This window comes from Carettochelys insculpta, chromosome 3, assembly GCF_033958435.1.
Source record: "Carettochelys insculpta isolate YL-2023 chromosome 3, ASM3395843v1, whole genome shotgun sequence".
NCBI classification, from domain to species: domain Eukaryota; kingdom Metazoa; phylum Chordata; order Testudines; family Carettochelyidae; genus Carettochelys; species Carettochelys insculpta.
Genome location: NC_134139.1, coordinates 102,402,959 through 102,430,802, shown reverse-complemented (window position 1 = coordinate 102,430,802; position 27,844 = coordinate 102,402,959). Strand labels below are relative to the sequence as shown.

The following is a 27,844-nucleotide window of genomic DNA, read 5'->3' as shown; positions in this document are numbered from 1 at the left end:
CACATGTGAGAAGCAAAAGACGACCAAACAAAACCAAACCAAAGCCTCATTGACCTGGACCACAAGTGAGATGAAAAAAACCCACTGGGAAGCAGAGGGAAAAAAAATCCTACCCCATGAGATGTGTCTGTATGGTGGGGAACAGGATACAGAGGCTCAAAGGTTTACCCCCAGGGCTGGATTAAGGGCCATAGCAACAGATTGGGGAGGGCACTAAAATCTTGGGTGGGCCCAAAAACAAGGGTTTCAGTTTGAGGGAGGGAGCTGTCAGGGAGCAGGCTGAGGATCCGTGTGCAGGATCTGGGCAGGTGGTAGGGTACATGAATAGTCTGGGGCTGCAGGAAGGGTGAGTGCAAGAATGCATTAGGAATGGGGGTGTGGAGTCTGGGCAGGGTGCAAGACTGAGCTGAGGGGCATCATGGTATGGGAGGGTGTCAGGGGATTGGGGCATATAGCTGGCGCAGTTCTGGCAGGTGGGGAGGGAGGATGGTGGCTACACAGGTGTCTCCATGCAGCCCTATGAGCTGCAAGGAGGCCCTCTCTGCATGCACCACCTTCTGCCCCTGCCCCACCTCCTGCCACTCCAGGCCAGGTAGAGACAATGGGCCAGATCCAGACCTGGCTTGCCTTGATCAGACACGAGGCTTCCCACCAGAACTGGTGCTGCAGTGCCATCTTGCCCTGCAGGGGGTGAGGAGGGAAGCCCCAAGGTGAAGCCAGACTGTGGGCCATATGTTGTGTAGATCATGAATGAATAATAAGGACATCAAACAATCAGATACACAGATTTCCTAGTAAGTTAATTTTGGCATTTAGTCCTTGCCACATTTTTACACCACCCACAATTTGCCACTCTGTTCTAGGTGAACATTTGATCACTTTAAACTCCTTTCACTTAATCTAATCACGGGCTTTTAAATGACTGAATAGCAACACCAATGCTTCCTGATTATGTGTGCAGAAGCTCCTGAAATTAAACCCACTTCTGAATTGCAGAAAGTTGACATGCATATCCTTGATGGTTTTGGATGGCTTTTTGAAAATAATTTACTCTGCTTACAGCATTTTTCAGGAAACTCAGCTTCACAAACATTAAGGAAATGAACATATTATGGTGGAGGCACTGTAGCAAAAAGTCATGACACACAGCTACTGCCACTACCATTCCCCTGTAGATACCTTTCTAGGAGCTATACTAGGCAAACTATGCTACACCAGCACTATTTGTAACTGTGTAACATCTCTCTCACATAGCCAGTAGCTCTCAGGTAGAGTCTCAGTTCCTACTGGTGACAGAAGTAGTGGTGGAACTTATCTTCCAGATATTACTAGTAGGAATCTACTGCCTCAGCACAACCTAGCTTGTATTATCTAGTTTTAAAATTGCATTTTTCACTGTTAGATACCAAGCCAATTTACAGGCTCTGCAGTACTTTACTTTTGAAAGTTAGGAAACGAGTATAGATTTATTTACTGGTTTGAACAAGGTCACTGAGCCAGTAACACCATCAGGAACAAAAATACAGATTTCCTGTATTATACTATCAGTACTTCCCAGCAGTGCTCAACTTCCCATGTTTTGGATGGACTCTGCTGTAGCTTTTGCAAGTGACATACTTCTCTGACAGTGATGACTAGTGTTACTGCAGGAGCTCATCTAGATCACCTCCCCAACCCAGTAATTTAAGACCTCTGAAACATTAGCAAAATCCTAACAACAACAACATACGCTGGACCTCCACCCCACTCTGAGTTGAACAAGCATAAAAACTACCAGATTCCCAGCAGAGCTGGTACACAAACCAAGCACAACAGGAGCTGGTAGTACTCCTCCAGGCAGGTCACAGCCACAACCCCTAACTGGTAAGCCCAGTACGTGCCCTCAGCAAAGGCTCAGCTGCAGGAGTGGAACAGGCTTGGGGCAGCCTGGCAGCGGAGCCAGAGACAACCCCCGAGTGAAGACACCCCAGTACACACACAGCAGCAATGACCAGGCCGCCGGAAGAATGTGTACCGGGGGGTGCCGAGAGCCACGAAAACAAAGTGCAAACCCGACCTATAATGGAAACCACTTCAAGCCATGGGGTGCCACGATAACCCCACTCCGCACCTCTTGTCCCAGCACCTGTGGCAACCACGGGCCGGGACCAGGCTGCCCCAGGAGGAATGACAAGGCGGTGCGGGGAAGGGGGCGGGAATCCCAGCTGCACCCAGGGGCTGCTCGGCACATGGAGGCGGGAGGGGGCAGGGAAGATACCCTCCCCCAGCAGAGGGGGCAGAGAGCGGCGGTGCCACGCCCGGAGCGCGGCGGGGCAGAGCGCGGCCGGTACCTGCAGGACCACCTCGCTAGGCAGCTGCGCGGCGCGGAACAGCTCCAGCACCCGCCCGTTGGGCGCCACCTTCTTGGTGCTCTCGGTGTCGCAGTAGGCGAAGAGGTCGCAGTAATAGCGCTGCTCCGCCTCGCTCAGCGTCAGGCCCTCCATGGCGCCGCGCCGCCCGGCCGGGGGGAGGGTCCCGCGCGCGCGCCGCTGTCCCTGCGAGGCCCGGCCGCTGCGCTCGCGCTGTGGGGCCGCCGCACCGGAAGCGCGGGGCCCGCGCGGTGGGCGGAGCTACAAAGTTTCTCGGCCTCGGCCCCGCCTCTCTCTCCCCAGCGAAGCCGCCGCCATTTGCTGGGCTCCGGAGGGGAGGGAGCCGACGAGCGAAACGTGCCCCGCCCCCTCCGGACCCGGATGTGAAGCTCGCCCTGCGCCGGTCGCGTGCCGGAGGCGGCCGCACAGAAGCACCGGCAGCGCCCCCTGCCGCTGCGGCGGCCGGGCGAGCGGTACAGGTGTTCTCCTGTCTGTTTTGTCTCCAGGTCCGGCCCCTCCAGTGTGCAGCGGTGGCTCGGGCTGCGCCGTGCGGGGTGGCGCCCAAGTTTGGGCACCCGCGCTGCAGAAGCCCTCCCGGCCGCTCGCGAATTTAAGGTCCGATCCCTGGACCCTGGCTCCGATATTTATTCCAGTGACTTGTACCCCAAACCAAGGGCGTAGGCGGCTGATTCCAGCCTTTGCACAACAGCCCTAAGCAAGGTCGATCGTGGGGGCTGGAGCTCCCCCTGGCTTGCGGTGGTTCCCATTATACAGCATGGAGTTTTACAGTTTGGTTGAATGGCTCACAGCACACCCACGATACACATTATTCCTCTTTGATTTAACCTATAGACAAATGATTCATCTATAAAACATTTTCCTTGGGAAAGGTGGACTGAGCAACTTAATGGGAAATGCATTTGTCCACTGATGCCAAATAGAACAAGTATGTTGTAATGTTTTATTCATTTAAAAAGGTTGACTAAACTTTGTACAGTCTCAAGTTGGTTGCCAGAGCTGTGAAGAGGTTTCAAATAGCCAATTGTATATGCTGAGGCTTACTTCTAAAATATATATTTGGCATACCATATACTAAAAAGTTATTTATAATTAATTTGCTAAATTCCTTTTGCATATATAAAGCCGTGAAACAGATTTTACAAACTCTGCCAACTGCACCTGTCTCTTGTAACTCATCAGGGCTACAAAAATGTCGTTTGTTGTGGACTTTCATAGAGATGAGCAGGTAAGAGTTAGAAAAATATCAGTAATCCTGAAGAGCTGAACTTTTGCTACTACTGATGCTTCCAAAAAGAAGAAACTGTAGATGGTGGAAAAGTTTACTCACAGATGCAAAAGCATTGTGATCAAGCTCTCAAGTTTTCTGGATCAAAGGAACCTTTTCCTCATTTTCAAATAATCTGCACTCTTGTCAAATGCATTTGTGTAAAATAAAAGTGTCAGGTAAAATCCTGTCACTTTGCAGAAGTTTGCATCTCTGTGGCTGCAGGGAGGAGGGCATGTATCTCTGTGTGCTGTCCCCATCCTGAGCACCCCTGCAGCCAATAGGAGCTGCAGGGGCAGTGCCTGCAGGCAGCATAAGCAGAGACCAGTGTTTCCTGTAAAATGAGAGCTTGGGTGGCCACCCACGAGAGATTCAGGTGCCACTCAGCTGATCTGCAGAGGGCCCACAGCACCTACAATAGGCAGCATGTGTTTCTATTGGTGGTGAACAGCCACACATGCCTTGGTGCACGTTACAAAATTTATTCCACCCATGAATGGAAAAATTACAGGGAACCCTGTAAAAAATTAGCAGACACCCCCTGCCCTCCCCTACCTAGGAGCCACTGCTAGAGGGGGTGTTCCACCTAAGTCCTGACCAACCACCATTTTCCCCCACACTTCTTCCCACACACCCCTCTTTTTCAGAGCTCTTTTTCAGAGCCTGAACGCTCACTTTCTCCAGTTTTCACCCTGAAATTCTATCCTGCGACCCCCTCCCCCTGCACCCAAACTCCCTCCCACAGCCTGCCACCCTCTCCTGCACCTCAATCCTCTGCTCCAGTCCGGAGCCTGCACCAACACCCAAACTCCATCCAAGAGCCAACACCACTCACCCACACAAATTCCCCTTGCAGAGCCTTAAGTGTGTGTGTGGGCAGGGGCAACTTGGGTGGGGAAGAGCTCTGAGCATTCTGGTCACCACCACATTTTTTTGCAAACCTGATGCCCCTAGTTCTGCTTATCTTTTCAACTGAAATCCAGATATGTCTTTCCCACTTGATTGCTGTGGCTGCCAGTCTGTGAAACAAAATGGGAGCAAAAGAGGAGCAATGTTCCCTCTCTTCCATCCATGTGTGGATTTTTTCCCATCTATGTGCAGAATAAACTGGCAGTCCCCATTCCTCAGGGCATTAATCTGATGGTGGTCCTGGCAGCTTCTCAGGATACTCATCCATCTCCTCTGACTGCAAGGCACAGTCCCACATGGGACTAGTGTGGGATCCTGCAAGACTCTTCACACCCTGGAAGAGATGCCTGCTCCCTCTGGTAGATCAGGCCCAACTGAGCTCCATGGCTCTCCTTTTGTACTTCCTATTCTGTCCCAGGAATTCTGGTGGTGGAGTTGGGGAGCAAGGAAAATTCTGCTCCACCTAGGAGGGGGAGTGTAGTGGTCCCTCACTCTCCAGTTTGGAAGGAGGCCACTCTCCCTCACTACAGATACCCAATATCCAATAATTTTAAAGATGAAAAAATATGCAACTTGAGAAAGGTGACAAATTAATTGGCTTTTCACTTAGGTTTAAATAATTTATTTGGTCACAAGTGAAAATTAATTCGGTGTTCTTCATGCTCCACAGTAGATATTTTCTAGTATTCACTCTTTCTCCATCAACCTCCAAGTTTGGGCTTTTGGGTCTTCATTAGAGGTATCTGCTAGACTACTAGGTCAATACTGTTGAGCACTAGGAGAGCTCTGTGGGATGTTATATCTGGTTCTGACCATTGCATTTTATCAAACAATATAAAGCCATACAAACTGGGACCAATACTGAGCTACTGTAACTCCAGTGACATTGACAAAAGTTATGACCTCAAGACATTTTAGTTCTAGTTTAGATTTCAAAATTGACACTACATTTTGACTTAGCACAAGAAGAGAATTCCTGATACACAAAGTCCAGTAGATAAAAGTTGACCCTAAACATATTTCCCTAGAATTGGAATTGAAAAAATTACCTCCTTCCTTTGACATCGGACACAGAGAATCACAGAGATATGTTTGATTGAGATGATGCAGTGGTGTGAATGTTAAGACAGCAGTTATAAACACATTTGTTGAATTAAGGCTCAGTTCTGGAGGTGCTCAGTATCAAAACTTCAGCGGGAGTTGTGAGACTTTAGCACTTCTCAAAATCAGTGCCTGATGGCAACAAACTTCAATAAATCCAGTGACAGAAATCGACTTATGTCACCTTCCACTCATAGGTCTGCCGGAGGAATGTGAAACATGCTTCTATGCAGAGTAGCTGGGCTTGACATTTTGTGACCACAACAGAATGTAACAATTTTTGCCATAACGAGGTTCACCTGTCAAATCAGTCCTGACAAACACCCAGATATAGTTCTGTTGTACTTCATTAACATTTCTTCAGACAGAGATTTGAAGCATTTTTGTCATGAGTCATAATTAGTGCTTGAGCACTAAGAAAGCAATTTTATGTCAAAATAATAAATACAAATATTAAATTCAGAGCAGAATTTGAAGTGAAATAATAATAGTAAAGGAACTGTCATCACTATTACCATTACTTGACAACTGAATGTGGATCCAGCTTGCCAATTTTCTGAAAAAGTACAAGTGATATCTAGGGCGGAGGAGGCACTTCTTAACACAGAGGGCTGTGTTCATGAGGTAGAGAAAAACTCTCAGGCAGCGGTTATGGTACTAGCTGGCGATTCAAGAGAGTACGCTTCACTTCCCTGATCAACTGCAGACTTGTGATATGATATTGAGGGAGCCAGCTGGGTCTCTCTGTGCCTCAGGTCCCATCTATAAATAGAGATGATCGCACTTTTCTATCCCATAGATGTGATGTGAGGATGCATAACATAAAGGCATGTGAGACGCTATGCGTACACTTAGAAATAGACAGTAATTGGAACATCGTCTTGCCACTCCCTTCCTTTGTACACACTTGTGCCCAAACATTATACCTCAGGCTGCACCCATAATACCGACATATCTTGAACAACACATGGACACCATACCCTACTACAAATAAAAGGCATCCCCTAGCATGCTGTCTTCATGCACAATTAGACTGGCATCATCTTCAGTTTTATACATTTCAGGTGATGTCCACCAAGTATCCCTACAGGGTTATCCTGAAGCTCTTTTAGCTCTCTACTGTATTACTAAACATATGGGCAAGTCTTGCAGTTTGTACTCAGGTGGAACACTTCCTTTATTCCTGAGAGAGATTTATACTTGGGTTATACCAGTGGTCCCAACGTTTTCTCTACTAAAGACCCCCAATCACCCCTCCCAAACTGTTCAAGGACTCCCATCAGAGATTATTATAGCCGCTATGGTACACTTCATTAAATGAAAAAGAAAACCACAATGTAGATTTTTCAGACAGCAATTAACATCATTATTGGATGACAATTAATTTAAAAATAATTGATTTGTAATTTTACAATTTATTTAAAAATTATTTTCTATGATCATTTTTATCTTTTTTTCCATGGACAATTTACAATACCCCCATGGACCTCCAGGGATCGACAGACCCCAGGCTGGGAGCCACCAGGTTAGACTAAAGCCAAGCTGCTTTGGTAATCTACAACTCAAATATTAATGGGCCCTATGGAAGACTCCTTCACCTTTTCTCATCCATCTGTGAAAGAAATATAATGCTAAATGTAGGGAGAAGGGAGGACGAATTCCCCAAAAACAATGTGATGGGCTCCTCCCCCATCAGCTTGCCACCTGGAAGTGGGGTACCACTGAGCCTCCTGACCCACCAGCCTGGGCACATTATACTGCTGTGAGAAGCTGCTGAGCCCATCCAGCCTGCACTTTCACCAGCACACATACGTTGGAAGACACACACCCAGCTGCACTAATTGCAAGCAGACACTTTAATCAGCCTCTGCATGGGACGTTCCCATCTAAGATGCCTCCCAATACCTAAGGCACAACCCCTCCATTTGGAGTTAAACACAAAATTATACTGTCTTGTACTGCATAAGGGACTACAGAGTAAGCGCATTCATTTTGCCCCCCTCCCGTTCAATGTGGAGAGGAATATGCAAAACAGTTCTCTCTCTGGGTTATGAATTTTAAATAAGCATACATTTAAGTTTAGGAATGATGAAAGTTAGGTTTTAACTGATAATGAAGTATTGCAAACAGATCAAAGATTACCTATCAAATAAACAAAAACACAAACTAAGCTGCTTGTTTTAGGGACATGCAGGGATGCTGCACAGTGCTCTCTATTTGGGGATGAATAATGTTGACAAATGTTGAAAGCTAGACACTAATTTTTTAATATTTGGAATGGATTAACAGTTATGATGGTGTTTACAGAAGAGATGATTAAATGCAGCTAAATAAATTGATTTTTTTCCCATGGCCTCACACCAGCCTGGAAACTCCCTCACAACCCCCAGCCCCGCAATTTAGGAGCCAGAGGGTGCAAGTATAATGGTGAAATAAATGAAATCTTGAACCAAGAGGGCATAGATAAATATATTACCGAATGGACCTCCAAAAAGAAAATGAAAGTAATTTAAGTCATCCTATCCCTTTTGTGTGTTGTATCCTGACCTCTCCTTCCACTTGAATTCGTACCTAGAGCAAGCCTTGAAAGTCTGATGTTAAACAGGCATGGGGATGGATGGTTTAATTTGTTCTGAGTCCCTCCCTTGGTCTCTGCGCAGCACCGTGCTTAAACCTCCTAGAACAGGGGTGTGCAAAGTGGGGTGGGTTAGAGATAGCATAAAGGGGGAGGGACACAGCCCCACGATTGGAGGCTGCATCTCAGGCTCAGACATCTCCTTAAGAATGCTGAAGTCTGTTACTGATTTTCTGTATGTGTATTCACATTTACACACCGATTAATAAAGATCTTACATCCTACAGACCTATCTTCTTACACATGGTGAAAGGTTTCTTTTCCATATGAACAGAACGGCTATTTCCCACGGTTTGAATTACACTGGACAGATGGCGGGGACGGGGTTGCTAACTGCAGGAAGGCAAAGTGGGGCCTGATGTAAAAAGTTTGCTCGCCCCTGTCCTAGGAGTTACCCTTTTTCGGGGCGGGGGGGGCACATTTCTGCGGCAGACCACAAACAGATGAGGGAGAGGCTGCAGTAGCCCCTGCATGTCCTCCGGTTGTGCTGTGCAGCTCCTGTTGATTTCCACCCCGCGCCACCACCGCTTCCCCTCCCGCGCGCCATTCTCATAGGCTTCTCCCCCCTTGCCGTGGGCGGCCCTTTCCCCCCCGCACGTGCAATGTACTTGTTGCAGCGCCTTCGCCGCCGGCCCCCACTTCCTCCTGCACGGCTCTCAGCCCGGTTCCTGCTGATCCCGCCGAGAGCAGCCGCCGGAGGCGGTGAGTACTTGCCCGGCTCACCAAGCCTCGGAGGCCCCCAGCCCTGGCGGGGGGCAGGCGGCCGCGGCAGGACCGCAGGTAGAGCCGCAGCGAGGGAGCCGGGCAGCCGCTGGCGGGGCAGAGCAGGGGCTGAGCGAGGCGGGCCGGGCTCCGTGTGGCTGGAGCACCGCGCGCTGTTGTCTCTGCCCCCTCCCCCGGGGCTGGACCCGCGCGCCTCAGGAAGGCACCGGCTGCACCCTGCGGGCAGCGCCCCCGCGCCGGGACCCACGTGACGCCGCCCTGCAGTAGGGGGGTCGGCGGGCGAAGTGGGAGTGGGGTGGGGGGGGCGCCGCGCTGGAAAGCGCCGCCCGCCCGCTCGGTGCCAACCTCGCGCAGTGGCTGTTCGGGGGCGGGGGCAGCGCGCGGAGCTCCGGGCAGCCCCAGGCCGGCCAGCGAGGCCGCAAAGCGCGCCCAGGACTGTTCCGCGTGCGCCGGGTGAGGAGCTCCTCCCCCCGTGTGTGCTGCGAGGGCTCTGCAGCCGTAGGGGGCTGCCCTCGCCCTCACCGGTTCCCGCGCCACCCCCCCCGGACCTGGTGCAGGCTCCTCGGCTGCTTTGCGAGGCGGAAGATGAGCCCGGTTGGGCTCCTGGACGCGGAGGGAGTCAGCAGGAGGGCGAGACGCGCGGGTGAATGCCGGCTAGAGCCTATGAAAACTCGACGTGCCCTGTGCTACTCCGGGAGACACCATGAACAAATAGGGCGTGTACGTATCAGGAAGGAAGTTAGTCATTCCCCCCATGCAGACCTATTCTTTACTAAGCTAATGCAAAGGAATGTGCTTAGGGCCCTTCAGTCCAGACCAAGGGAAGTTTGTGTAAAGCGGACTAGATAGATTTGCAGGACCCTGGGAGAGTTCCCTTTCTCTGACCTGCCAAATCTCGCTCTTTTGGAGAGAGATCTTCAGCAGTTTTACAAGCATCTCGTTTGAGGAAGCGCTTTTCTGCCATTTACAACACAAACCAACAGTGCTGTACCACTTTAAAGACTAAAAGAATAATTTATTAGGTGACGAGCTTTGGTGGGGCAGACCCACTTCAGTCTTTAAAGGGCTACAGGACTGTGTTTTTGTTTTGTGGAGAAACAGACGAAGAGGGCTACCTCTCTGTGACTAACAAAATAGCAGTCCTGTAGCCCTTTAAAGACTAACAAAATGATTTATTAGGGATGAGCTTTCGTGGGGGGCAGACCCACTTCTTCAGGTCTGGAAAATTGTGGTGAAAGTGTCTGTCCCAGAAAGCTCATCACCTAATAAATCATTTTGTTAGTCTTTAAAGTGCTACATGACTGCTTGTTTTGTTTTGTTAGAATACAGACTAACACAGCTACCTTTCTTTGACTAGTCACCCTTTACAACGTCACTCAAAACATATCTCTGCTCCATGGGAGTTGTCAGATCTTGGCAGTCTGGAGTTTAACAGTCAGCAAAAAAGTGGGTCAGAAATACACAGTTTTACTGCATTCTCACTCCATATACTTTTTTAATTGTCGTGTTTAATAATTTTGCTCAAAAGGATAGTCACTTGAGATGGACATCTCATACTCTGGTCCTGTAACATACTCTTCTAGCAAGGTCCCTTGCAGACATGTAGAGTTCTGTTGACTTCAGCAGAATGCGGTAAGTGCAGGTAATGCTAGAAGATGTTCATGCAGCACTGGGACAACTGGCATTATCATGGTGCAGCAGTTCACTATAGTTAATATTGCACAATTGTTTCAGTTTAACAATCTACCTTTCTAAGTACTCTATAACTGAAATGTTGTCAGATTCCTTTTTAATTTTGTTGTACCTCAAGAAGGTGCAGGGCAGGGATTGATTATTCAAATTTGGGGTCATTTGAGCCAGGGGTCCCAGAGGAATAAAGGTTGAAATAAATAACAATGTTTCAAAAAGTTTCTGGTGTGTGTGTTTTCAGTTTAGTTTGGTTTGATTGTTTGTTTTGCACAGTACTAGAGAACAAACAGGTGATGTGGGTCAATGTGGCCTCAGTAAATCGTTCGATTTAAATCTAAACTGAGAATATTATTTCATGTATCTTTTTACAATAGGCCTGCACCAATAAGAAAAAATGAAAGACCAGTTTCCATACCCCCTGTTTTATATGCTTTAAAGCTCAACACTTAAAAGTGCTCTAAAATCCAACTGGCTAAGCAGTTTGCTTGGAAACGTGGTGTGCCTCAGGGGGTGCTGGGTGGTAATAGCAATGCAAATTTAGACTCATTTGATTGAGAGGTTTCTTAGTTACAGTTTCCTACACACCCCCTCAAAAACCCAGTTTCCCTCTGCTGCCTTGTACTGTTCAACTCAGAGCTACAAACAACTGGATGAATCATACACCTCATTGAGATTGATGGTGGTGAATAATTCACTCTTCAATTAATATAACTAAGCATACATTAATGACAAGCCCCACATAAGGCAAAAGGATTTTTGCACTGAGTGGCTGCTACATTTGTCAGCCATGGGTAGCAACTTTGGGGTGTGTGTGTGTGTGTGTGTAAAATCAGAGTTCTGTATTTTGAAGGAAAATGAGGAGGGCAGTGGAATTAGGAGTGAAGGACTGGAGAATTATGGAGGGGGGGTTGGGGCTGCAGCAAAAGGAGTGGGCTTAAGAGGATGTTGTGATAAGGGAGGGAAGAGAAGTGATAGAATCTTGGCACCCCGAGCTCTTCCTGTACACCCCTTCCCTGCACCTTTGCCAATGCCCCTGTACCCACAGCATGACAGTGCACACCAAACCTGCACCCCGCAATTCTGTCAATGTATGCCATCCTCCTATACCCCACAGTTCAACCAGCACACTTCAACACGTGCAAACGCTTCACATATCCACCAGTTCAACTGACTATAAGTTGAGTGGATCAGTGACTTCACTGTTGTTATAGTGCCCTAGTAGTCCCTCTATAATTGAGGTTGCATCATGACTTCAGTTTAACAAGTGACCTTTCTAAAAGCTGACCATTTTAGTTGGTTTGTTTTTTTTTTTGAAATGTGATGCCTGTGCAGGGTACAGTGTATGACCAAAATTTAGAATCATTTGAGCTATTGGTTGCACAGATATAAACCTGGAAAAAATAGCCATTTTTCAAAAAAAGTTTCTAGATGGCTGTTTTTTGTTTTTGTTTTTGCTCAGAGCTACAGATCAAATTATTGGTGTGATGCAAGTCAAAAGGATTTCAGCCTGTCAAGTTTTACCCAAGGCAGTGTCTGACCCTTTATACGCTGTACTTTTTTTCTAGGAAAAAAGGTGGCGGAACTCAAGCTCCAAGTTCCCCCTAGCTTGTACTCAAGTCCCAAACTGCCCTCCCCAGCCCCAGTCCACACCTCCTCTTGCCCCCACGTGGCTTAACCCTTCCACAGCCCCAAATAGCCCCTAGGCTTCACCCCTCCCTGTAGACCCAGCCCTCCCTGCTGTAAATGAATGCCCTTCACCAGAACCAGGTACCTCCAGGCCCCCTCCCAGTTTTAAATCAATGCCCTGTCCCAGAACCAGGCACCCCCAACCCCATCTCTAACCCCAGCCCCCTTCGAGCTCTGAATCAATGCCCTCCACCAGAGCCAGGCACCCCCACCCCCCACTCTAACCCCAGCCCCCTCTCCAACCCTGGAACCCAGCTCTCCTCCAGCCCCATCTCTAACCCAAACCCCTACACCTCCCCCCCACAGAGCCTCCCTGGTCTACCCTACCTCACAGGACAGCTCCAGTGCCACCGCTCCTTGAATCTCCAGGCCACCGCTTCCTTCTCCATGTGGCTTTCCAGCCCCCACCTGCAACACAAACAGTCCCTCTCTTGCTGTGCTGCTAACTAATTTAACTCAATTTAATTAGCTTAACGGCTGGCAGTTAAGCCAATTAAATTGAAACAAAAAAGCAGTAATGTAGCACTTTAAAGACTTAACAAAATAATTTATTAGGTGAGCTTTCGTGGTACAGACCCACTTCTTCAGACCAGAGCCATACCAGAACAGACTCAATATTTAATGCACAGTGAACCAAAAATAGTAATCAAGGTTGACAAATCAGAAAAAAAATTATCAAGGTGAGCAAATCAGAGAGTAGAGAGGCAGGGGGAGGGGGAGTCAAGAATTAGATTAAGCCAAGTTTGCAAAAGAACCCCTATAATGATCCAGAAAATTTGCATCCCTGTTCAAACCACACATTAATGTGTCGAATTTCCAGATCATCATAGGGGCTCTTCTGCAAACTTGGCTTAATCTAATTCTTGACTCCCTGCCCGCCCCCCGCCCCTCTGCTCTCTGATTTGCTCACCTTGATCATTTTTTTTTTTTTGATTTGTCAATCTTGATTAATATTTTTGGTTCTCTGTGCCTTAAATATTGAGTCTGTTCTGGTATGGCTATGGTCTGAAGAAGTGGGTCTGTACCACGAAAGCTCACCTAATAAATTGTTTTGTTAGTCTTTAAGGTACTACGTTACTGCTTTTTTTGTTTTGATACTATATCGACTAGCACGGCTTTCTCTCTGTTACCAATTAAATTGAGTTCATTTAGTTAGCAGCCCAGCAAGGCAGAGAGAGAGTGAAGGAGTCATCAAGGAGCTTAACAAGCTGCAAATGGCTCTTAAAGAGCCATCTGTGGCTCTTTTGGAGCTGCTCAGCTGGCTAACTGTGGCCCTTGAGGTGTGGTACTTGAGGCGACTGCCTCAGTTGCCTCATCCTTGTCCCGGCCCTGTGAGCAGTTTAAAAATGGCAGCGCTGGCACTGGTGCCAGCAAAAAAGGCGTCAAAACACCGTTCTGCAGCATTCCGTCAGAAAAAAAGCCCTGTTTATATGTGTGTATTCCTCTTTATTTTAATATTTCAGCTATACTGTTGGATTTAATACTTCATGTTGCCTGTTACAAGCTGTCTTATAGGCTATGTCTACATGAGTGGGTTTTTCCAGCCAAACAGGGCTTTTGTCAGAAAAACTCATGGAGTGTTGACATGTAAAATGTGCTTTGTTGACGATCTGTCGACAAAACTTGGTACATCCACCCAGCAGCGTTACACCTCTTTGCATTCAGGTATAATGCCTTTCTCGACAGTTTTCTGTCAACAAAACAATCGTGTAGATGCTCTGGGGACCTTTTGTCGACAGACAGGGCTTCCAGTTCACTGAGCAGCCCTGTTTGTAGAACTTCTGGTCAGCCGTTCTGTCTAGGGAGGGACAGGCAGTCTGGCTGCTCTCTTTTGACAGAGTGGATTTCTCTTTCAATCTGCCTTTAAGTGTAGATGTAATCTGTTGACTGAAGTTTTGCTGGGAAGTCTCTTCTGACAGTCACTTCTGTTGACAGATGCTTCTTGTGCAGATGTAGCCATAACGTCATCTTATTTTATGTGGAGGTTTACTGTGAACATAGCAAACCAGGCAGTGGCCAGCATAACCAGACTTTTTATTATATCAGTTGGGAAAAGCCAGAACCAGAAGTATTTTTTTTTTGTGCGGACGAGGGAAGCTGAGTGAAGAGTGGATGATGGGATAGGCACAGGGAGTGGTACAGTGGCTCTAGAAGGCCCGGAAAATGAGGATGGGTGAAAGACAAGCTTTGGCTTGTTTGAGAAAATCATTTACAGTAATAAAACCTAGTTCTTCTACAGTATTTTTCATCAGTACATCTCAAAGGAAATGTCATTATCCCTATTTTACAGATGGGTAAACTGAGGCACAGAAAGACAATGACAACATAGTTCCAGGTTTGCAGGCAAAATAATGCTACACTTTTGTGCTATACACATTTCCTAGATGCAAAGTAAAATACTCATTTTCTAATACCTGGTGAAAATCACATTGGAGGCCACAAACAGCACTAGTATAAGTAATGTTAGAGTTGATATTTGGCAGGGAGGATTTATTTCAGTGCAAAGTGAATAATAGCTAAGTACTGCTTGCAATAACTTTGTGTCCGGTTTTTCAGTTGTGTACATCATATACAATCTCCTTTGACTTTCAACGGTAGTTTTTCATAAAGGACTACTTCAGGCTCCACAGTGTTCTCTCTAAACTGACAGCAGGGGGGAATCCTAAATCAATTTTACAACAGAAAATTTCAATTAAAAGTTAATGATACTACTCACAGTAGCAAGCACTATACTTGATTGTGTTTGAAGGATCAGCTCTTAGACTGTAAGCGCCTTGCAACTTTGGAACATGCTGTCTTCAGCGTCTTGTATAATGCAAAGGACTTCGTCATTCTTTTAAATTAAAAAAAAATGGAACATCACGTTTGAAGAATTCATTTGCTCCAAGGGCTAATATAATTAGAACTTTGATATCATGTTGCCATTTAATTTTAAACACGTTTTGAAGAGGTGGCAGAACTGCAGCATTTGCTGTTGGAATAACTTGCTAATATCTACTTGCATATTCATGATCAATCATATTATTGTGCTTTAGGGAGGAAATGTAGGTTGGATGAGGTTGTGTATGCCAAATCCCTTTAGCCCATGCACACAAGAGCAGCCAATCCTTCAACAACGTCAAAAAGGTGATGGAGCTGGCTTTTTAAATAAACTAACATAGGAGAAAGAAGTTAGAAAACAATGAAAAACTAGCATAATGGGGTGCCTCCCATATTTATTGACTCAATGATTCCATGCCACATTTGCAGCCTTTACATGGACAAAAATTATTTTTTCCTAGATGCCAAGTTTGCAAACTGAAGCTGGGATCTGAAAGTTAAATTTTGTGCTTTGCCTTGCATGTGCAATAGAGGATCTAATGGTGAGATCAAGCTAAAGATTGTTTTGGTGCACGAGAGAGAGAAGAACTGAGCCCAGGCTTCCATAGTAGAATTTGTTTTGTTGGGTTAATAGGCATTTAAAAGTAGTACAAACTTACTGTTGCCGTGTGAAAAGAGGGCTTTTCTCACACTTAATAGCCACAACGAACAAATCTGTTTATCATCATTAATAATAATAATGATAATAGAAGGAGCTCTTCTGACCATCACTGTCCTCTGTTTTGATAAGATTCAGTCAGAGACTACGTATTTCCCATAAAAATTCAGGGGTTTTAGAATATAAAGTACTTCTGTTCCATTACTGGCAGAGAGGCAATGGTCCCCATCCATCTTCCAGGAACTGTTCTTGTCCACTGGACTCAGTCAAGGGGTCAAATTCTAATGATATGTGCAGTTTGCAACTCAAAATAACTCTTATTGCACTTGCCCATTCATGTTTCTTTTGTACTTGCTTGTTGATGTACATCTAAATACACTGCATTTTGATCTTTTCACATTTTACAAACTAAACATGGTTAGGCCTGCTCAATTTGTCTGCGATGACTGCCTAGAAAACGTGAGGTGCCCCAAGAAATGTCAGTTTAGTGGGTGGTCTTCTGCCCTCTCCATCAGCATCAAATAATGCATGAGCATAGGGCAGGGAGGTACTACCACTGCCTCTTCAATGAGGTCAAGAGACCCTGAAAACTTGTGAACATTATATATCCCATGACATTTTTCAAAAACACGGGGTTATTAACACTGGTATTTTAGCCAAATATCCATTAGGATAATTACAGTCTTTTTATCAAATCAGTTATTCTTCACTTCCTGCCTTCAAGTATTGTATAGCATTGATTATGGCCATATTTTGTGGTAATGGAAATTGCATTTCAGAAGCCTAAGAGAGTCTTACAATATATACATGGGGCAAATTTTGTCTTTTTATATCTTTGGGAATCACTGTGAATGAAAGTAGATAGCGGCATTGTCTACAATAGGGCATTTGTTAAAAATTTCCCAATGGTGTTAAAGCCAGTTTAGTTCACTGGCAATAGTACTGTGGGGAGTACCCTTGTAGATGAAGTACCAGTGATCACTGTCTTTTCAACCCCCATGCCTCCCAGTGTTCTGTAAACCTGCTCCGAGTAAGATTCGTTCAGTGTAGGCCACATCTTCAACTCAAGTAAATTGGCTTCCACTGGCTTCATAGAACAACATGAATTTATAACACTTGAGGAACCAATGGCTACCTGCAGTCTTTTCTAAAGTGTTCTCAAGGTTGCTCTCGCTGGTGAAACTTCACTAGATATAGTAAACATGGGAAATTATGGGGGGGAAACCCCATCTCATGTGAGCCACAGCTGTTACGGCTTACGGCTTTGCCATGCATTTCATATTAGAATATCATGCTAATACCATAGAGGCTACAAAATCCATGACTGTAGGCCCAAAGCAAGGTGCTGAGGCTCACTGCAGCCACTCGTGCCATATTGCAAACAGAAAATTGAGAGGTTGGCAGGATGCAGAGAAGACTGAACATGTACAACAGTCAGGAAAGTTTTAAGGGCTACCTTCTTGGCACATTGTCTAACAGGGATTTAAGGAAAGGATGTGTTCTCTTTCAAGGGCAGCTGGCCGAGAGAGGCAAAGGAAAGCTTCGAGGTGACTGAAGCTGGTCATATGAATTGCTTTGGTTTTTTGGTTTGTGGTTGCTGTTTGAATAATGAATTGTGTGTGGAGGCAAGGGCCTGAATTGGACTTGTGTGACACTGGCTATTTCCCGGACTGATGAAATAGTCACCAGCTTACAAAGACATAATATATTTTCAGGCCAAGATGCTCCAGAATCATAAGTCACTTTCTTAAAATAATGATTTTTTTTTAAAAAATATACCCTGGGTTCTTTTTTTATTGTATTCTAAGTTTTGAACCTGGAGTGCATCTGTGTCACATTTTCAAGGTTTCCTCTGAAACCATGGGTCTAGAAACCTACACTTTTTAATACTGAAACCTGATTGTCACAGTGTCTTGTCTCCAAGATCTGAGGCTTTGAGAGAAAAATCAAATATTGTGAGACTCACGGTAAATGTATGAGAGTTGACACCACTAAAGAAATATAAACAAGGATCATAATCAGATGAGTTAAGAGAACTTACAGGGGTTGGTCTTAACTTGTATCAGTCTAAATGCACATTTACTCTATTTGTAGATAACAATGAATGTTGAACATGAAATTAACCTCTTGGTTGAGGAGATTCGCCGGCTGGGAACCAAAAGTAAGTATTGCAATCTCATTGATCACACAGGTCTAGCCTTACTGTGTCAGCTTGTGAACTTGATACCACTCAGTCAAGCAGGTTTGAGCCCCAGTTCTGCAAAAGCTGACATATATGTTCAGTTTTGACTTCAGTGGCACTATCAACATTGCATATGTAGACTGCATGCGTAAGTTAATGCAGGTTGAAGACCTTGGGATGAAATCATGGTTCCATTACAATCAATGGCAAAACCCCCTTTGACTTCAGTGAGGCTGGGATTTTACCCTGGGTCATACGCTGTATGGAAGTCTTCCAGCGTCAACCCAGATTTTATAGGAAGCAACACTCTTCCCTTTAAAATCAATACTGAAATAGTGATCCAGCATGATAATGGCATAGAGAGTACACATAACATTTGTAGACAATACCAAGATGGGAGCAGTTGCAAGTGCTTCGATGGACAGGATTAAAATTCAAAATGATCTGAACAAACTGGGGAAATGTTTTTTCATAAATAGGATGAAATTCAATAAGGGCAAATACAAGCTACTCCACTTAAGAAGGAACCGTCAGTTGTATGCATATAAAATGGGAAATGACTGCTTAGGGAGAAGTACTACCGAAAGGGCTTTGGAGATCTTGGTGGATCCCAAGCTAAATATGAGTCAGTGTGGCACCATTGCAAAAAACCCAGACATCATTCCGGCATATATTAACAGGACTATTGTAATCAAGATAAGAAGAAATTCTTCCCAATACTCTGGCCTAATGATGTCTCAGGTGGAATATTATGTCCAGTTATAGGTACTATATTTCAGGAAAGATGTGGAGATGTTGCAGAAAGTTCAGAGGAGAGCAATAAAATGATTAAAGGTTTAGAAAACATAACTTATGGTGGAAGATTTTTTTTAAAATATGGGTTTATTTAGTCTGGAAAAGAGAAGACTGAGAGGGACGTAACAGATTTCAATACAGAAAAGGTCACAAGGAGGACGGAGAAAAATTGTTCTTGTTAACTTCTGATGATAGGAAAAGAAGCAGTGGGCTTAAGTTGCAGCAAGGGCAGTTTAGGTTGAACATTAGGACTATGTCTACACAAGAGGGTTTTGTCGACAAAACTAGTATTTTGTTCACAAAAACTGCAGAGTGTCCACATTCCCAAGGTGTTCTGTCAACAGTAAATGACAGAATGTGGCACTTTTAACCACGGTGTTCTGGCGCTCTACCATGAGGCAGAATGCCTCTGTCAACGGAGATCTGTCAACAGAAAGCTGGTCTGAACATTCCAGGGGGCCCTCTGTCAACAGACAGGGCTACTGGGACACTGGGCAGCCCTGTCTGCTGTGCTTCCAGTTGACCATTTTGCCAATAGAGTGGCAGGGCAGTCTGGCCACAATCTGTTGACAGAAATTTTTTGGAAGATATCTTCTGACAGTAACTGCTGTCGACAGATCATGCAAGTGTAGACATGGCCTAGGAAACACTTCCTGTCAGAGTGGTTAAGTACTGGAATAAATTGCCTAGGGAGGTTGTGGAATCATCATCATTTGAGATTTTAAAGAGCAAGTTAGACAAACATCTGTCAAGGATGGTCTAGGTAATACTTAGTCCTGCTACGAAAGCAGGGGATTGGACTAGGTATCTCGAGGTCCCTTCAAGTCCTATGATTCTGTGGTACAAGGGATGAGTGCTATTATAGGTGATTGTTCAACATTGAAACTTAGTTGCAAAGTCCATGAATTTGCTTAGAACAAAGATTCTTCTTTTCATGGTACTATATCACATTCAGCATTCTTAGAACTCTAAGGCTACATCTACACGTGCCCCAAACTTCGAAATGGCCATGCAAATGGCCATTTCGAAGTTTACTAATGAAGCGCTGAAATGCATATTCAGCGCTTCATTAGCATGCGGGCGGCAGCAGCTCTTCGAAATTGACGCGCCTTGCAGCCACGCGGCGCGTCCAGACGGGGCTCCTTTTCAAAAGGAAGCCACCTACTTCGAAGTCCCCTTATTCCCATGAGCTCATGGGAATAAGGGGACTTCGAAATAGGCGGGGCCCTTTCGAAAAGGAGCCCCATCTGGACACGCCGCGCGGCTGCAAGGCGCGTCAATTTCAAAGCGCTGCTGCCGCCCGCATGCTAATGAAGCGCTGAATATGCATTTCAGCGCTTCATTAGTAAACTTCGAAATGGCCATTTGCATGGCCATTTCGAAGTTTGGGGCACGTGTAGACACGGCCTAAATGTTTTGAAAAGTCTCTATGATGATAAAATAAGAAATGCATGCAACTGGGATCTGGTTCTCTAATTTGTTATTCCAGTTTTATTAAAATGTAACTATTTATTTCAATTGATTTTAATAAGAAACCCTGTTAATTAAATTTTGGTTATTATGTAACTTTATATGCTTGCTAGAGAGATTACAGATTGATTGTTTTGAAATTAATTTTCACAGCATATCTCCAAGAGAGCTCTTTTTGTGAGGTAATGATATTAGCTTTTCAATGTAGACTTTCTGTTAACCAGCACAAGAAACTATTTTAAAACAAATCAATATCTACATTCCTTTAATAACTTCTTGTAGTGCTTTTTATCCAGAGATCTCCACTTTACAATGAATTGTAAATATTATAGTCATGAACTGGCTTGAGCAGAGTCACACAAACGATCACAGATTGAGCTGGGAATACAGCCTAGGTCACCTGTAGTGTTTTGACTGTATTTAATATCTCTCTCCAGATGTTCGTCCAACTGAAGGACAATCATCATGTGTTGTAACACTGTATCTTTGATTTAGATGCTGATGGAAAGCTGAGTGTGAAGTTTGGTGTTCTCTTTGCTGATGAGAAATGTGCCAACCTCTTTGAAGCACTCGTGGGCACTCTTAAGGCTGCAAAAAGAAGGAAGATTGTGGCATACTCAGGGGAGCTACTTTTACAAGGTGTTCATGACAATGTTGATATTTTGTTACTGCAGGACTAATGCAGTTTGTGTTTCTTCTGTACATTAATTCGTTTCAGGTAAACAATATGCAGATATTTGAGATCAAGGCAAATCATCCTCGTGTTTTCATGCATTTTTCTATAACTTTATAGTAAAAAGGAGACTCTCTTATTTTGGAAAATATTCCCTTTTGTATTCCTTCTGTGAACATTACTGTAAATGATTATAAGGTAAAAATGGCAAAATCTCTTTTTAACTCAGGTAATGCATTTTTTAAATGTATCTCTCAGTTGTCACCATGAAAGAAGAGACAGAACTGGTAACTTATCTGTGTTTACAAACCAAAATCTGCTGTGAAGGAATAAAATAAAATATGCCTAAACTTATAAGACTATTGTTGTTTACTTTCATCTGTAAAAAGCAAATATAATTTTTTTAAGTAATGAGGCTAATGATTGCTTTGAAAGTGAATGGAAATAGTTTTGCAATATAATGATACCTTTCAGTTCAAAATTCCCTGGGGAGGAGAAGAGAGCAGGAGAGGCAAATGGCAGATTTTGTTTAAATCAGGAAATGGGCTTGATTTTACTGGTCATAAAGATAAACAGCATAGAGTGTTAGAGAAATGCAGCCTGTTCATCTTCCTCTTCTATAAATTTCATGCACTGTTCATGCAGTGCTGAATATGTATTTCAGCGTTTCATTAGTAAACTTCGAAATGGCCATTTGCATGGCCATTTCGAAGATTTTGGCTAGTGTAGACATAGCCCATGAATTTAACAGGAAATGTTGAAAAGCGTGAAAGGTAAAAATAACGTGAACTGGCAAAAATACAGCAAAGAAACTTTTTTTTGGTGGGCAGAGTGTTCTAAAGATTCTGAGGTGTATGAAGGCAGGCTTCAGCACAGGTTCGTGTAAATGGATTGGGTCCTTACTCTATTAACAGCAAAGCACATGATGGGAATAATTCACTCCTGTGTTGCAGCAACAATATTTCAACTCTCCCCAGATACTGATTTCCAGTAGCTCAGATCTACCCCTCCCCAAACTATGCCATTTTGTAGCCTACCACCTTCCTCTGGGTAGGTAGAGAGATGACTGAAGTGGACCTACAGCCCACCTTCTAGCTCCCTAAGGGTGCGTCTACACTTGCATTCCTCTTTCGAAATAGTTATGTAAATGAGGCAAATTGAAAATGCAAATGAGGTATAAATTTGCGTATTTGCTGCCTCATTTGCATATTCTAATTTCAAAAGAAGAAACCCAGTGTAGACGTTGCTCTTTCGAAAGTAAACCCATCTTCGAAAGAATCCTTCTTCCCTTTGTTTAATGGGTAGAAGGATTCTTTCGAAGATAGGGTTTACTTTCGAAAGAGCAGCGTCTACACTGGCTTTCTTCTTTCGAAAGAAGTGCTTTCGAAATTAGAATATGCAAATGAGGTGCCAAATATACACATTTTACCTCATCTGCATTTTTGATTTACCTCATTTGCATACATCTTTCGAAAGAGGAATGCAAGTGTAGACGCACCCTAAGTGTTCTGTCAGTGGGGAGCACAATTTAAGGTAGCCCCATCTTCCTTTAACAGCCTGCATCATGGTTCTCAGCAGTAAAATAGGGGAATTGTGAACAGCCTCCCCTAGATCCCTGGGCAAGCATTAGTGCTGGTAAAGGCATGAATCTGGCCCACAGGCCTAGAGGTACTATCCAAACTCTCTTCCCAGGTTTTGGCTTTAGTGGTAACTTGCACTTTTGTCTGGATTTCTCTGATGGGATTCAAGAGAAGAGACATTTTATATCTGTTTACAAGTATGTCTGAAAAGTTTTAAAAACTATAGTTTGTTCAATGAATGTATTCCTTACAGAAAGCTTCTAGTTCTGTTAGGTTCACTTTTTCCACCCCCATCTGTGCAATGTGTATTTAACTTTTAGATTTAAAAGGGAATATCTTTTTGAACCCCCCAAACACCTTCTTTCAAAATTACAGTATCTGACAAAGGAAGGACTCCAAGACTGTGCTGAAACTAACACTTTTACACCGAAGTCACTAGCTTCTCCCTATTCCTTTGTCTTATCCCAAATCAATAACTATAGACCAAGCAGGAAAGAAAAATAGAGAGCGTCTATTAGGTAGACAGCCATCTTACAAATAATTCTTAAAGATATTAATATACCTAGGAGTGATGGTGGTGGGTGACAGGCAACAGGCAGTCTGGAAAGCATTCTACTACTCTACACCTTGTCAGCAGACAGATCTTCAGAAAATTCTAAAAGATACAAGTAAAACTGAGCCAGGTTACATGTGCAAAGTGCCAGAAGAGTAGAATGCTACTTTGTTTTAGGCACAGAAAATTCACAAGGCATTAGGAAATCTTTATAAAGCTTCAAATGAGCATAACTTCCATTGCTGATTACTTAATAGATGCAAATGTCCATGGCTGTGTTCTGTGTGACACCAAAACAATTTTTTGTGTTAAAAGAGTTAGAACATGCTGAAAATTTTCTGATGTGTTCCTCAGATGCCTTCTCTTCCTAGAGATTTGTAGCATACTTTCCTGCGCAGGGCAATATGAAGTTCACTCAGGTTTTCACAATTAAAGCAGTGGTTTCAAGATTGCACATACCTTGTATGCTGTTTTAATTTTAACATATTATGGAATTAATCATTATCAAATACTGATGAGAGTATCCAAGTCTTTTGATAGTATGTACCAGGTGGTTACAAAAGGAAAACATATTCCAGTAAATCTCAGGGGGATTCTAGAAAGTTCAAGTGATATTTATCCAGGGATGCCTCAATTTCAGCATACAAAAGACAACGTGGTAGTATGGCAGAGAAGTAAGCTTGAAATGTCCACTTAACCCTAGGACACCGAGAAATATCACCCTAGAAATCAAAACCACATCTATAACAACCAGTTGAGACAGTGTTATAAGCATATAATATAATGAATCCTTGCTTCCCCCCTAAGTAGATATACTTCTCTGTTCCTGAAAACTTAGAATATTTGGTATGACAACACCATATAACCAAAAATGTTGCTTTTAAGTGCAAAACACAGAACATACCTGAATATTTCTGCTGTCAATGTTTGTGAAGAGTCCATGTTGAATCCACTGTAGCAATCTTTCTTCCATGTCCATGGAATGAAGGTTCAAATATTGGCAGAATATTTTACAAGTCAGAGCAGATTCTGTGGATCTTACTACAAGAAACTATCGTCAGAGCTGTGAATGAATGCCCTGGGTAGTCAATTTGGCTATAGCCGTGTCAGGTGCAGTGAAGGAAAACAAGCCAGAGAAACAGCTAGTGTGGATAAAGTTAGCATGGGTATGTGTACTCCTACTGCAATCTCACCTTGGATTACAAAAAGCAGTCAAGTAGCACTTTAAAGACTAGCAAAATGGTTTATTAGGTGAACTTTTGTGGGACAGACCCACTTCTTCAGACAGACAGTGGGTCTGTCCCACGAAAGCTCACCTAATAAACCATTTTGCTAGTCTTTAAAGTGCTACTTGACTGCTTTTTGTTTTGATAGTGTATAGACTAGCACAGCTTCCTCTCTGTTACCTTGGATTACAGTGTAGGTATGATCTAAGTGAAAACTTCGTGGCTGAAAATGACACTATAAGAAACATTACAAATAAGCTGTGCATTTCCTTGTCCAGAATAGTGCACCATGTCCTTTTGTGAAAGGCAAATATGGAGCATGGTGGTTTTGCACAAGATGTAAATAATGTTGAAACAAGACAATCTAGAAATGGAAAACTTATTGTCAGAACTCTGTCAGCCATTTGCAATACACTTGTAGGTGGATGGCCTGGGGCAAAGGATGTGAATTTGATGATCCTGACAAAGTGCTTCTAAGCTCTGAATACATTTGAAATCTGTAGTGAAGGCATTTTTGTTCCAGGGAAGTATCTTGCATCCCATGTGTCCCACAAAACTGTGATGCTAAATGTCAACAGCTGAGGCGAGGCACTGGCTGACAAGGGAACTCTTGGGTTCCCTGCTGCCTAACATTGCCATCAGAAATGTGTCCATTAAACATATGGTGCACTGTCCCTTTGGGTGTTTGTTCAGAGACATCACATCTAGCATCAAGGAGGTAGATAAAACAACTAATGAGAAGGGCCACCACCACAGAGGTCAAACTTGCTGCTAACAAAGATAATTTTGAAAGCACTACAATTCCAGTTCTGTCAAGACCTAACCATGTCCCTGCCCTCAAGGTTAGACCTATTAAAGGTTGTTTTAGAGGTCTCCAGAAATTTTATTTAAGTATGTCCTTAAAATCAAAATAAAGGCAAATTATAAAGCAGCACCATTACAGTAGCGATTTTGAAGGATCTTTATAGTGAATATTTCTAAAACAAAATAACAAACCCTGCTGCCTCCAGTGTCCATATATTTATTTGGGGGATATCATCACTGGACCTAACCATGTTAGTTACAAGATCAAAGGCAGATTCTCATGTATTTTCAGCAACATTATATATGTCATTAGGTGCCAACAATGGCCACTATGTACATCGGACAGACTGGGCAAAACCTTCGCCAAGTAATAGTGGACACAGAGCAGACATCAAGAAACTCAATACACATAAAGCCAGTCAGTGAACACTTCAATGGAGTGGGCCATTCTGTTAAAAACCAGAGAATGTGTGTCCTGGAGCAAAAAGAATTTAAAAATAGATTTGAGTGAGAAATTTGTGAGTTGGAATTCATATTCAAATTCAACACATTAACATGTGGTATGAACAGAGACATCAATTACCTCATGCATTACAAGGCCTGCTTCCCTTCCTTTGATGCTTGCAATTATCTCAGGTAGGACAATTAACATCCCCCCCCCCCCCTTCACCCCCCTCCTATGTGTTTGATTTGTCAGCTTTTATTTTACAGTTTTTTGGCCCTCTGTATTTATAAATGTCAGTCTGTATTGGAAATGAGATTGATCTGATGAAGTGGGTCTGTCCCACAAAAGCTCATCACCAAATAAATCGTTTTGTTAGTCTTTAAAGTGCTACATTTCTGCTGTTTTGTTTTATTACTAAAATTAGTTTAAAAACTAGCTATGATTTGGCCTTGAATAATTGTGAAGACAGCATTTGCACTAATCCAGTGAGTTTTAAGATCTGGTTATTTAAAAGTGACTTTAGAAAATTGTTCTAACAAATTCCCAAGGATGGGAGTTCTGTTTGGTTTCCCCACTTTGAAAATCATTTTAGTCACCTACCACAGTGTAAATGCATATTTAAGGCTTGGAATCTTGTCTTCTGGCAGGTACTTGCTTGCATACTTCCTCAGAGAGTATTCTCTCACAGCGTACCCTAGATGTCATCACAGATTGTACTTATCTCCACTAAAGCACCTGAGATAGTCTGAGAGCTTAAATATCTGGCTTATACCCGGGGAGAGGGGAGAGCTCAATCTATAAGCCCACACTTAAAATCTTGTCAGATCAAATCTGGATCAAACTTCCTTTCAGGGAAAGGCTTAAAATTAGACTTAAATGCTTCCAAGTATAGAATCTTCACGATATAGTCATCTCATGTTCCTAACCTTCCTCCATTTGGCATTGTTCTCTTGTACTCAAGGGAGTGCATTAGCACCCAGAGCTGCCCAGATTTTGGAATATTAAAGCCAAATTTGCCCTCCCATGCCTTCTTTATTCCCTCTGTGGGGCACCTCCTGAGAGGCACAGCACTAACTCTTATGTGATATCTTTATTTTAGATCCCACTATCAGCTTATCTTGGAAAGTAGGTTTGTCCAGAAAAAGACAGTGTTTTGAAGGTAATGAGAGATGAGGGCACTCAGTATCTCTTAGGAGTTCGCCACCAATGGCTGGGATTCACAAAGGGACTTAAGTGTTGCAATTCAGTGTTTCACAGAACCTAACTTTTAGGTACTGTGCCTAAAAATGCACAGGAATATCCCAGAAATCTTCAAAGCCTGACTTAGCTGCCTAGGGAACCTATACAATGAATGGGGAGTGATAGGCACTAAGGATCTGATCCACAAAACTGCGCAGGGTAGGCAGGAAGCCACCTAAACCAGTCAATGTGTGAGGTTGACAAGAGGGATTTGTAACAGCAACGAAGGGTCCTGTGGCACCTTATAGACTAACAGAAAAGTTTGGAGCATGAGCTTTCGTGAGCACAGACTCACTTCATCAGATGCTGGTCTTGGAAATCTCCAGGGCCAGGTACAAATAAGCCAGAGCAAGGCTGGGGATAACAAGGTTAGCTCGGTCAGGAAGGATGAGGCTTACTACCAGCAGTTGATCTGGAGGTGTGAACACCAAGGGAGGGGAAGCTGCTTTTGTATTTAGCCAGCCAGTCGCAGTCTTTGTTTAAGCCTGAGCTGAGGGTGTCGAATTTGCAGATGAATTGTAGCTCAGCAATTTCTCTTTGGAGTCTGGTCTTGAAATTTCTTTGCTGTAGGATAACTACTTTTAAGTCTGCTACTGTGTGGCCTGGGAGATTGAAGTGCTCTCTTACGGGTTTTTGTATATTGCCATTTCTGATATCTGATTTGTGTGCATTTATTCTTTTACGTAGAGACTGTCCAGTTAGCTCTATCCCTTTCACAGAGGTAGGCACCTAAGTCCAGGGTGTATGGAGGTGTCTATCTCTGTTTGGAGTTGCATGAGTGGAAGCCTATCTTCTGCAGCCTGACAGGCTTAGCTGTTTCAGTTCCTTCATTCATCCCACCCAAAGTGCCTAGCTACTACGGGACTTGATGTTCTTAAGAGAGATGATTAGACTGACAGAAAGCACTATGGAAACAAATATATCTCTTCTTCTCCTCCATGTGGTAGGTGAGTAAGTATTCCTGTATTAGAGAGGGGAAACTCGAGACACATGTTAAATAGTTTGCACAACCTGTATATGGTA

General features: G+C 43.9%; 2 protein-coding genes across 9 annotated transcripts in view; one reads left to right on the top strand and one right to left on the bottom strand.

Moving 5' to 3' along the window:
* Window positions 1-2,590, bottom strand: part of REPS1 (RALBP1 associated Eps domain containing 1) — a 79,254-nt gene extending 76,664 nt beyond the window's left edge. For all 7 annotated transcript variants that reach the window (XM_074990470.1, XM_074990469.1, XM_074990467.1 and 4 more), the window contains exon 1: window positions 2,331-2,590. In XM_074990470.1, coding sequence (XP_074846571.1) covers window positions 2,331-2,483 — 153 coding nt within the window. In that variant the 5' untranslated portion in view covers window positions 2,484-2,590. The remainder of the gene's footprint in view (window positions 1-2,330) is intronic.
* Window positions 2,591-8,855: 6,265 nt separating this feature from the next.
* ABRACL (ABRA C-terminal like) lies at window positions 8,856-21,315 on the top strand. Of its 2 annotated transcripts, none has more exons than XM_074988732.1 (3): window positions 8,856-8,980; window positions 17,949-18,015; window positions 20,797-21,315. In XM_074988732.1, exons 2-3 carry the CDS (start codon window positions 17,955-17,957, stop codon window positions 20,979-20,981), a joined length of 246 nt encoding a protein of 81 aa, XP_074844833.1. In that variant the 5' UTR covers window positions 8,856-8,980; window positions 17,949-17,954; the 3' UTR covers window positions 20,982-21,315. The 2 variants fall into 2 exon arrangements, with proteins under 2 accessions (XP_074844833.1, XP_074844832.1); XM_074988731.1 differs by lacking the exon at window positions 8,856-8,980 and adding an exon at window positions 9,640-9,721.
* Window positions 21,316-27,844: the final 6,529 nt, after the last annotated feature.